Below are 12,328 nucleotides of genomic sequence, written 5' to 3' on the forward strand. Positions count from 1 at the left end.
GTCCAGAACAAACTGAAAGGAATCTATCCCAGAGGGCTGATATTCGTGAGTTTATGAAATATAGGCATAGTGTGATTAATGTGTTTCTATGATCAGTTCATAGCAATGACAGCATCATTTTGGCATCAATCGCCGTAAAACAACAAGCCAAGTATGTCCGTGTATCTTCTCTTGCTCTATATCTCTTGTTCCTCTGAATATCTAATCAGACTTTGCACACATTGCTTTCAGAGTCGAAGCCTTTCAAACACACACTCCTTCAAACTTCAGTCCTTCTTCCAATAATTACTTCCAAGTCGGTTCTTCTATCGTTATGTCTCAAATGCTGTTTGGGTTCTTGTTTTGCGTTTTCTTCCCTGTTCCCTTGTCTATTAGCCTAACGCGGCCCTGTTGCCTTTCTTTTACATCAACAGGAGTCTCTTGGTGAGGTCTGTGCTCCCTTATGGAATTTGCAACCAAGACATTGAACTGTGAGTTAGTGCAGGGGTCACAGAAACTGTGTGTGCAATGTTACCTGGAATACAGACTTGGTAAATATTCTTAAGAGATGACATCAACGTGTCCAGTGAGCTTAGCGTCTTTAAAGGGCCGGCTATGAGTTTTCTCCTGGGAAACGTGTATCGTATTTAGTGAGCTCTTGTCCTTTGCTTTGCCACCGAGCAGCTTCTCTGTGCTAGCCATGGAGGATGCTGCAGGCTCTGTGGCTGGGCCAGGTATAGCCAGTCTTCTCACAGAAGCAGCCCCTGCTCTGTGCACGCTTCCGCCAGTTCTGATTTCTATTTTCACTTTAAAATGTTCTTTCGAAACAAAATCTTGCTACGGTGCCTTGTCCAAGTAACAGGGTTGAAGTGATTCTCTGCTCCCCGCCCCACAGCATCCTGGGTTGCAGAGAGCATGGGAATTATGTTACTGCGTGGTACCCTGCTACACTTTTAAAAAGGCTTTGAACATATTTCCATGAAGATTCTTAGCAATCCAAAATTCATAAGACATAGAAAAATGGTCAATATGCTTAGTAACTATTAAGCAGAGTAAATAGATCTTTTTCTTTTACAAACAGGACATTCAGAAAATAGGATAATGGAGAAAGATACAGGAAACTTGTATTGTTTCCAGAAAATGTGCTACTATATAATAAATATATAAATAATAATATATAAACAAAATAATAATTTTTAAAATTAAATATAAATTGGACGGTAGTGGCGCATGCCTTTAATTCTAGCACTTGGGAGGCAGAGGCAGGGAGATCTCTGTGAGTTTGAGACCAGCCTGGTCTACAAGAGCTAGTTCCAGAACAGCTAGGGCTGTTACACAGAGAAACCCTGTCTCAAAAAAAAAAAAAAGATAAATAAAATAATATAAAATAAAATATAAAAAAATTCTGCTGTAAATTTCCTGGCAATAAAGTCTTACTGGGTATTTATTTCGAATTATACCTGGAAGGGTTCCTTTTAGCCCCTTGGAAGTCATATGAAACAGCTAAGGGCCTCAGTTGAGGAACACATCTGTTTATGCCAACTGAAAGTAACTCTTGCCCCATTATAATAATCACCAGACTCCAGTGAGGGTGTTGAGATTAAACTTTCCTTTGGCAACATACATCAACACATGTTTACGACAAGCTCTGCTGTCTGCCCTGTGTAGGTAGCATAGAACTGATGGAGGTCAGGCGGTCCCGAGAGGGAAACCCTTAAAGCCTTCTGAAGTCAGTGGTGGGTGACTTCTAGGAGAAGAACAAGACAGCAGCCAAGCTCAGCAAGCCCATGGACGGCATGTTTCCGGGTCACTCCGTCTATAGAATGTGTAGGATGGGAGGAGGCGATTGAGCTTCCCTGAACCCAAGAATAATGCCACCTTTGATCTGCAGAAATGAAAAAAAATGGAGCTTTTCCTTTGCAAGTGGAGTTTTAAATATTTCTCCATTAATAGTTAATGTGCAAGCAGGCCATCAGAATGACAGCTCCTCGCGATTATGAATTCTGGCTTCGTAACGCTAGTCCAAATAGGAGCTGAACTTTCAAAATCACGGTGGTTACTTTTGACAAATTAAATTGTCCTACTTAGGGAGGTAGAAAGAACGAAGAGCAGGACTGTGAGAGAGTGGGGGCAATTTCTCCTTGACTGGGAAAGAAAAAAAACAAGAAGGGATGATGTTTGTATTTTCTAGGCTGAAGGGACTGCCAGTGTTTATTAGAAAATGGACAGAGAAGACTCTTATTCGGAGGTAGGGCAAGAGAGAGAAGGGGGCAGGGAAGATGCAGCAGCCAGCTCATCTGACCATATCAAAACTGCAAAATATAATTGAGAGAAGAGTTCACTTTTAGTAAGAGTTGAATTTTCTCAAAACGATGTAGGTTCAAATTAATTAGAAAGAAAAGGATCTTAAATGTTTAGCAATCTGAAAACAAGAAGTGGATTAAGTGTGCTGTATACTTCATGGCTGTAGTGAGGCTTCTAAACTATGCCATCTTGTAGCAGCGTATTCTTTGCCTTTCCAATGTCATTCTGGCCCTGCCCATGTTCCTTTGTATTTGGCTGGTTTTGGATAAACAACATATAAACAAGAAGTATCCTACTCAGATAGGGTAGGTGGTTTTCCAGCAGGGACTAAAAAATAAAAGCAGACTGAGACAGCCAGGAAATCAGCAGCTAGTATAGAAAATACTAAGTGAACGCCACTTTCTGAGACTAGAAAACCTAGGTTTTACCTAACCTGACATTTCCAAAGGTGGACCTTGGGGGTCACTTAGGACTATACAAAAGTCTAGACACAACCATCTGTGCCAGGGAAAGATTTCAGTACTGGAACACCAAGCTACCCAGGGACAGAAGAACAAAGACTTGGGATGCTGTGATAGGAGGGACAATGGCTGACCTTGCCCATGTATGCTTTAGCTTTACCTTCACTCGAGAGTGAGTTCCTTTGGAAATTTCACAGCTATCCCTTTCAATTGTGTCACCTATTAAGAGCTTCATTTCTACTTTTCATTATTCTTTGGGATTTGAACCCAGGGCCTCATGTATGCCATGCAAGTGTTCTCCCATAAAGCTATTCTCCTAGCTGGGATTATATGTATGCATCAGGCATGCACTATCATGCTTGGTGTGTGTATGTGTATGTGTATGTGTGTGCGTGTGTGCATGCACGTGTGTGTGTGTGTGTGTATTTGTAATAAGTGAAAGGCATTTCTCCTGGTGTTAACACTTTCAATAAATAAAAAGGACCAGGAAGATAGCTCAGCAGGTAGAAATACTTGGTACCAAGCCTGAGGTCATGAGTTTGATCCTTGCCTCCCACATGGTAGAAGGTGAGAAGCGACTCCCATAAATTGTCCTCTGACCTTCACATGTGCAGAGTGGTACATGAAAATACACACACACACACACACACACACACACACACACACACACACTGTAAAAGAATGTAAAAAGAAATGAAGACAGTTAAAGTAAGATAGGTCAGGAATTCTCTGAAGTGGGTTCAGGTCATCTTACATTGTCACAGTGGCTCAGGAGTTAAGAATAGTAAACATTCTCTGATGGGAAGCAAGGTCCCACAAACATCCTTCATCCCCAAATATCAGTGATGTTTTTAGTAAGAATTTTCATAAAGCATTGCTAAACAGGGGTGGTGAAAGCCAATGTGAAAACTAAAGATGACCAAGATGGTTTCGTGGCGTTTGAAAGCCTAAGAAGACCCGCTGAACAATTAAAGAGCTCCAATCCTTCCAGATGCTCTTTAATCGATAGGTTACCAGTTCCCCTCTCATAAGTGGTCAGTTTAGTGGATTCCTGAAAAAGCAGATTAGAATAGAGGAATAGAAAATGCTGCCCTGACCCAGGAAGCCCTAGGGAGTCTTGGGCAAGACCTCAAACTAATTCTCAGTCATTTTTTCTATTATAGGCTTCCTAATATCATATCCTCAGGATTGCTTTGAAGTTTCCAGTTCTCTGCAACTGTTTGGGGCTCACACTAAGACCTTTGCAGACCTATAGCAAGGTTTCTTGGTAATGTTTTCTTTACAAAGCAAATGCACAGAGAATACTGGTTTATGCTGAAGTCCTAAAAGCAGAAACATGATGGAATGAGTCACAGATGAAAACAACACGATACAGATAATGTTTGGAAAAGTACTCTGACCCAGAAGGCCCCAGTGGGCGGAATAATCACCCTCAGTGTGCCAGAGTGGGAATTCTCAGGCAAAGGACTTACAAGGAAACCGCCAGAAAAAGACAACTGCTTTCTTCATTCGACAACTTCCTATTAATTGTGATGTAAATTATATGACTGTGATTTTTTTTTTTTTTACAAAGAATAGCAATGTTTCAGAAAATAGTGGCTTACATGCAAACTACAAAATGCCTCAGGAAGACAAGAAATGTTACTTGGCAGTGTGACTGCAGTAAGTTCTGCAGTACTGGTTTAGAAATGGATATTTTTCTAGCACTAAATTAATATAGATGTATAAATATTTTTCATATGTAATTTCTGATCTTGACATGAGGTGTGAAATAGCCTAACCACAGTTATATCCGTTTGAAGCTGTTACTCAAGCAATGTTATCGCAGAAAATCTTTTGGGTAGTGTGGACAGCTATTTTTTACAGAAAACAGAAAAGTCACCAAACAACATCAGTGCCGAACAGAATTTTTCAGAGAGTACAATGTCCCTATTTACTCAGCCCCTAGGGAGCCTATATCTTTTCTTAAGTAAGATGATTCCCAAGGGACAATAATTAATGTCAATCAGACACTGTAAAAGTATGTGTCTCTCTCCTTAGAGGAGGCAAAAGTTAAAATACTTTATGAAAGAAAGTTTACCTAAAATGGTAAAATTGAAGGCGATAACTTTTAATTGACCTTGGCTGTACTTCTCTTCCGTAAGAATTTTTAGAAAGCTGGAGGGTAGTTGTTTCTTGTCATTACACTGTTGCTGATTCTGTGCTTAGTTATTAATTTTATTTTTTATGATTCACAATCTGCTCTTTGAAATATGCCATATGCTCAAAGCAATTCAAGGATGACAACTGTCAGAATTACTCCAATAAAAATTGCTTAAATGAGAAAGATTTACTGCGGCTGATATTTGAGGAGAACATCCATCCCTCTTTCTTCCCCCACAGCTTTTCAGGGACGGTGCATCTTACAGTCATTTTTCCCCCCAGTAAAAATCACATGATTGTTTTGTAAGGACTTCTTAAGACTATTGAAATAGAATTGGTCAAACACTTTTGGTTAAGGGGGGAACTAGCAGACATGGAAGTAATATAGACAGCAATCACATGGATTGCCTGAAATCGATATGAATTCCAAGCAAGAATTCTAAAACCACCTGAAAATGCACAGACTTAATTACAAAGTCTGCTGCATGCGTCACTCGCATACCTTAGATGGCTCGAGCCCTATACTTTGGTAACAACAAGGCAAAAATCAAGGCAAATTTCTGTCTTCTAGGAAGCTCTAAAAGAGTGGATCAAATCTACCCGAGTGCTCCAATCCAAACACACTCTGTTCAATGTTACCAGCCAGTCCAGCCCGGTCTTTTCTTATTAATGGGGTTTCATTTATTGCTATTCATCATGACGATAAAGCTCTGCCCTCCTTCGGAATTACACCAAACGGAATGGGATAAAGGGGGCTTTCCCGCAGCTATGATGTCGGTCGGTGCAGCCTGTTAGCACGCTGGGAATGGAAATGAGTTTGGGGACAGGGGAGGGGATTCTAATAGATACCAGGATACATACAATGAACACAAAGCTATCGAGAGAGAGAGAGGGGGGGGGAGGGAGAGAGGGAGAGAGAGAGGGGGGGGCGGGGGTTGGTGGGTGGGGGGGGTACTTAGCACAAATAAGCCCTGGGTTCCATCCTAGTAAGGCATAAGCATTGTGGTACTGCATGCCTGTCGTCCCAAATGGTGGGGGGGTGTAGGGCAATTTCTCCCAGAAACAGGATCAAAGTAGAGCTGTTTTGCTCAAATAGAGGGGGGGGGGGGGGGGGGGGGGGGGGAGAGAGAGAGAGAGAGAGAGAGAGAGAGAGAGAGGGGGGGGGGGCTTGTCAGGCTAATCAGCTCCCCCACGGCGAGGCGAACGCAGGGGAGGGTGGCTCTAACCTTGTACAGGTGCTGCTGCTGCTCCTCTGACATCATCAGGTCGTGGCTGTCCATGACGAGGGACTCCATGTCAATCAGCCAATCCCAGAGCTCCTGATATTCTGAATCAAAGTCTAGAAGCCTGGAGATGAGACACAAAAATGTATTATGTATAAATACAGTGTAGTTGTTAAAAAATCTCATATTAGAATAATGTATTCTTGAAAACCCATGATAGGCCTAGGTGAATACCTGTACAAGGAGAAGGGAAAATCCTCTGTATGGTTACACAGAGGGCAAAGTAGGAACTGAAGGCTGTGACATAGCCACTTCGTAGATTTTGAAAGCAAGACATGTAGTTCCTGTACTTGCTCCTGAGTCACACCACGGTGACCACCATCTGCCAACCCTATCTGAACAGAGACCATGATTGTGTCCCTGAGAAGAAGCTCCGTCATTTCTCAGCCTGAGAAATGGAGGGTCTGGGACTTGCTGAAGATTCCGTAGTCCCAGATGTGGGGTAAAGACAGCACTTCAAAATCCTAATTGCTTTCTCGTTTACATTTACTAGATGTTGCTCCTCAGTAAGTTTATTCTTAAAAATATTATCGAGTTTTTTTTCAACAATGATAACGCTTGCTGACAAACCAAAAACATTATTTTCACTGGAAAACGACTCAATCTTTCATGCGTCCCTCTGCTGTCTATCTGTCTATCTCTATGTCATGTATCCAACATGTCTTGTCATGGGTGAGTAGCTAGCACTTCAGGGGAACACTCAGAGATAGGCCTGAGTGACTGGGGTAAGCCAGTGAGGACCAGAGGCAGAGCCAGCCTTAGACAGGTGTTCCCCACAGACACGCAGGAAACAAAGGTAAGGACAGGAAGTCAAAACAATGAATCTTTGAATAGCCAGCAATCATTAAAATTCAAAGGAGGATCACTATGGTTTTCAACAAAATAAATCATTAGAATAAGGAGCTTAGCAGGATTAATGTGATTCTCTATTGAAAGCCTGGTGAATAAGGAAAGCCCCAATTCGTTTACAACACTGTGATCAGAAAATGAAAGTACAGGGTGAAAACTTGGAGTTTGTCCTCCCACCTCCAAACCACCCTTCAGAGAAATACAGTTTTGTCGAACTCAGCGGGGGGCAAATTTCCTGCTAGTGCTCATAAAGCATTGACCAGAGCTACGAATGTAGATTTGCCAATGGAGGATTTGAGTACTGCTCTGTTCTTGTCTCTTGCTGTCAGATCGCTTTAAAAAAATACACTTAATAGATAAATCAGTAGATCAGGGAGCGGGAAGACTAAATCCGGAGCTGCCTACGTTGCTCTAATTGTTTTTGGATCCTTACAAACACTCTTGATTGTGGAACTGGTTAGGGAGTGTTCACTAGTCGCCAGTGGTCTGTCTAGCTGCTGCACACACAAATGGTGGCCTACAACCACGCTTCTCAAACTCAATGAAGATAGGGGCACAGCTGATGATTCTAGAAAAATGAAGGTACTAACTCCTACTTGGGGAGGAGGGTGTAATTCTGCATTTCTAAGAAGTGTCTTCAATGCTTATAGTTCAGGGACCACACTCCGAGGAGCCAGGGGTTTCCAGTAACCTTGTGAAATCTGAATTAGAATTCCTACTTCACACAAACCAACCACTATAGAAGGATAAATGAACCACCAAGATTTCAAAGTTAGTCTGTGAACAGTAAGAAAGTCTTTGCTTGTGTGATCACTTAAAAATAACATTTGAAAGTATGGCTGCCACTTCCTTTCCCGTTGCCTTCCAATATTTTACCAATAAAAATTGGGGGAAGTGAAATGCCACCCACAATATCTGGAGAGTAGGATATGTGGAAATATTAAAACCAAAGGGAGAGATAAATGAATTATCTTCATTGACGTGAGCTTGGAGAGCATGAACCATGTAAAGACAGGAGGAGGAGACTCTTTGACATCCTCCCCCTTCTCTTTTGGCCCAAGTCTTAGAGAGGAAGCATGTGAGGAAGGCTAGTAGGGAGGAAAAAAAAAAACAACCCATAATCCTCAGCTCCATCTCCTGCTAGGGACTATAGTGATTGTCTTCTGTGGTATATCTCCAATAAGCAGGATTGAGGGAGGATGGGAGGATAAGAGAATGGTGGGAGTGTGGGAATAAGGGGAGGGGAGATATAGGGGGAGCTAGTTTTGATTAACCTCCCGTTGACATAGTCTTCTCCAAGAAAATGCCAAGATTTCTAAAAGTTCAATGGCTAAGTTAATTGGAAGTGTTGCCATAGCAACAAAGGCACAGTGAACCTAAGGGCAAGCAGGTGGGGGTCCACATGGGCATGCGATGCCAGGCCTCTTTGAAATTTGGTAGTACCCATAAAGGCTGGGATGAGGCTTAGTCAGCAAGAATCGCATAAATAATGACATCTTGAAATTTGCAGGCAAATGGATGGATCTAGGAAACATCATATTGAGTGAGACAACCCAGACCCAGAAAGACAATTATCATATGTATTCACTCATAAATGGATTTTAGACATAAAGCAAAGAAAACCAGCCTACAATTCACAATCCCAGAGAACCTAGACAACAATGAGGACCCTGAGAGAGATATACATGGATCTAATCTACATGGGAAGTAGAAAAAGACAAGATTTCTTGAGTAAATTGGGAGCATGGGGACCATGGGAGAAGGTTGAAGGGGAGGGGAGAGACAGGAAGGGGCACAGAAAAAAATGTATCGCTCAATAAAATCAATAAAAGAAAGAATTCCACCAGGGCCTGACCAAGCTAATAGATAACAAGAAGTAAAACAACCACAGCTGTCTTCAAGGTGCAAATTGCTTGCAACAACCTAGCTAGCCTGTACCAAAACCCTATGTTTAGCCATTGAGGTCAGGAATCCCAAGGTCTTCAAAACTTGTTTGCTCAACTGTCATCTCAGAGAAAAGGTTGGAGAATAAGAGATATGAGAACCTGAGCATCAACTACGATATTGCTCTCTTAGGAGAATGAATGAGTTGAAGTGGTTAACATATAGTTAACACTCCAATGCTGATCTTAAAAATGCTTCCTTCCTTTATTCTCTGAGATGTTCTGTTTTGGTTTTGGTCCCTGTCATTGTGGTGGTTTGAAAGAAAATGGCCTTTCTATTAGTTCTTACGATGAGCCTTAGAACAAGCTGTCTGTTGCTGTTGAATTCTTAGCCTACACTGGAGACCCGGGCCTGTGAGACGAGACGCACAAAGATGCTCTACACATCTCCAAGACTCTCTCCTCTTCGCAGCTGAGGATATTTAGGTTTGATACTGCATTTTAAAGATCTACTTCACAAGTTCTCTGTGAATGCTTTGCTAACATGTTTTGGTTTTTTGATGTAGAATCTGCACCAGTGTCCCCCATAAATTATCACAAAGTCCTTATGCAGAAAGCAAGAAAGATTTTGAAAAAAGGCAATAACTTCATAGCAAATAAGAAATTGGTTCCTGAATTTCTTGGTTGACTCTTGTGAAACATTCTGAAATGTTTACTATTTTATGTGCACACCATTACAGGCAACTTTGTAGGCTTAGAATTTGTTAAGACTTCTTTATCTTTATATTACTTCAAAAGTAATAAGATAAAATTTTTCAAATGATTTGATTGAGAGGCAGTATCTTCTACATCAAGTGTCAACTACTGTGTAGTAAACAGAAAGGTCTCATTTCTTGACTCTATCACAGTGGTACCCCAGAACTGACTAGCAGCTCTTTTTGCCCTTGAAGCATATGCCAGTTGGATCAACTGAATTCACACCCAGGTGCTTTTGTTGACTTTCCAAGTGAAAAATATCCAGGTCTCTCCTTCAACAGAGAAGAGGTAACTAACTGATAGTGCAGTTAAGTGGCAGGGAATTCATAAGGGGTTACATTCCCATGCGTATATGAACACTATCAAGTTGATTGGGTTCTTTTCCTTTTCTTCTGCAGACAGAACGGCGATATACATTAGCGAGGCTGACATAGTTTCAGAAATGTCTCTTCTCTTGCATCCTGATGGGAATTCTGCTTGACTAGCTAAGTGTTTAATACACAAATGCATTCGGCCTTTGGTATTTAAAGTGGGCATCATTAACTCAACATTTCAACTTAAACTTTGCTTAAACGATGAAGTTTCACCCAAGTGAAATCAATGGGAGGTGTGTGTGAATATATGAGGTTTTATCTTGACCTACAGAGGAATTCTGATTAAAACAGACAACCAAATTAAGGAATCATCAAATTAGAGTGATTATTGGTTGAAGAGAAGGAAATGCTAACGTGCTCACTGCTTTTCTATCTTAAGCTGAGTATTATTTGCACATACGTATATATTTCATCCATACATGTACCCTTTCAATGATTCATTCACACTAATCAGCATCTAAAAATATCCACCTGCCTATACTAAAAGTTTTATTAAATGACCCAAGTTTCCTAGCTTCTTTAGGATATTGATTCTTTCCCCAAATATTCACTAAGTATTCACTGTTCACACTATTTGAGCAGGGCCGTTTGCTCCTGGTTTAAAAAAAATTGAAAAAAAAAAGACACAAAAGGAAGTGATAAGAAAATCTTACAAAATATATCATTTAAGTGATTTGCTGAAGGAAAATATTAATGATACTTGGGACTCTCCCACTAATATCTACCCCATGTAGAATGTAAGCATGGGAGAGGGATACAACGGAGGCATCTAGCCCAATCATAATATCATTAAAGAATAAAATTCAGCTTTCCAGGAGTGGAACCTGTTGGGTAGAGTTGCATACAGAATCCCTTTTCACTCTAAACATGTTACAGTGTGGACACTAATTTACTATTTTGAATGAAAATTCATGAGCAGCTGCCTTAGAAGATAAGCCCGACTTTGCCCTTAGTAAATAAAAAGAGTATGGAATATGGAGTTCTTTTCAGAAGTAATTCTCTATCTATCTATCTATCTATCTATCTATCTATCTACCTATCTATCTATTTATCTATCTTTATCTATATGTGTATATATTATATACACATATACACATATGTATATAGGCGTATATATGCATATATGTCTACGTATATGTGTTTTACATATAATACAAATATACACATATACAGATGTTAAATTATCTAAGAAAAGTAAAATCAAGACTAGAAACTTGTTAATGATTGGTCTTTGCTTCTCCTAGACCATCTGCCCACTAACACCAATCACTGAAACTACAGACATAATCCATATATTTAGATATGCCCACATTGATTTCTGAGTGTTTTTTTTTTTTTTTTTTTTTTTTTTTTGTCCTTTACAGGATTCTGTCTGTAGGGTTGTGAGGAAGTAAAACTCTTGACCAACTTATTAGATCAGCCGTTGAACTAAAAGCTTCCTGACGTATTTTAGCACAAAATTCAGGAGAGCAAAAGAAGAAACTATATCTCTGAAGACAAAGCCAGGGGCACCAGTAGTTGTTTAGAAACAAGCCTTCCATTATTGTATTCACTGAAGAGACTCAGGATCCAGGACAGCTACTCGCATGCTGCTGTGGCTTTAGGAGCTCACCCCTTAGTAACCCCCCCCCCTCAGGCAGCATTAGTTTTCAAGGGTTTAATAGGAAGCATCTACCTTCAAGTTACGACACGAGTAAACCTGAAAATAATTTTCTACTGCCCAATCTTGGTAAGAGAAGTCTGGTAGCAAAAGTTTGCTTAAGAGGCCTTTGTCTCCATGGAGACTGACACTGTTCTGAGTTCTGTCTTCAGGTTTTAGGTACTTATCAACTACTACTGAGTTATCCTTAGGTGTTATTTGTGCAGGCCTAAAAATGTGAGCCTATTTCCACTTTGACCAAAGGTCAGAGAGTTGGAACTTACCTCTAGTTCTTCAAGGTTATTATATTTCTACCTCAAACAAAGGTCCCACCTGCTCTCTCAGTGTTATTGTCAACAGGTGTGGCTAATAGATCTGGCTCCAGGAATAGAGAAATAGATTGTTCCTACCTCAAACCAGAGTATAAGGAGCCAACTAAGTTCCAGTTCCCAACATTGGATTCCACCCAGGGAGTGGTTTGCCTACAGAATGTTGTGATCTAGACCGGTTTTGTTCTAGCAACTTAAAGTTTAACTACAGGTTGTAGCCTGTCACCTTCAATTGGTGTGCTCATTTCCTTGTATTCTGTTAATCCAGTCTTTTATCTCACTCCTACCTTTTGGGTCAGGGGTATTTAAAGCAATTGGAAACTAAATGC

The 12,328-nt window shown here is 40.6% G+C and overlaps 1 protein-coding gene across 2 annotated transcripts in view; it reads right to left on the reverse strand.

Annotated features, from left to right (window-relative positions):
• The window catches only part of Akap6 (A-kinase anchoring protein 6), a 454,178-nt gene that overhangs the window by 102,817 nt on the left and 339,033 nt on the right, over positions 1-12,328 (reverse strand). For both annotated transcript variants that reach the window (XM_050138897.1, XM_050138896.1), the window contains one exon: positions 6,113-6,233. In XM_050138897.1, coding sequence (XP_049994854.1) covers positions 6,113-6,233 — 121 coding nt within the window. The remainder of the gene's footprint in view (positions 1-6,112; positions 6,234-12,328) is intronic.

This window comes from Alexandromys fortis, unplaced genomic scaffold (assembly GCF_014885135.2).
Source record: "Alexandromys fortis isolate MF-2015 unplaced genomic scaffold, M_Fortis_MF-2015_v1.1 scaffold_35, whole genome shotgun sequence".
In the NCBI taxonomy this organism is placed as follows: Eukaryota; Metazoa; Chordata; class Mammalia; order Rodentia; family Cricetidae; genus Alexandromys; species Alexandromys fortis.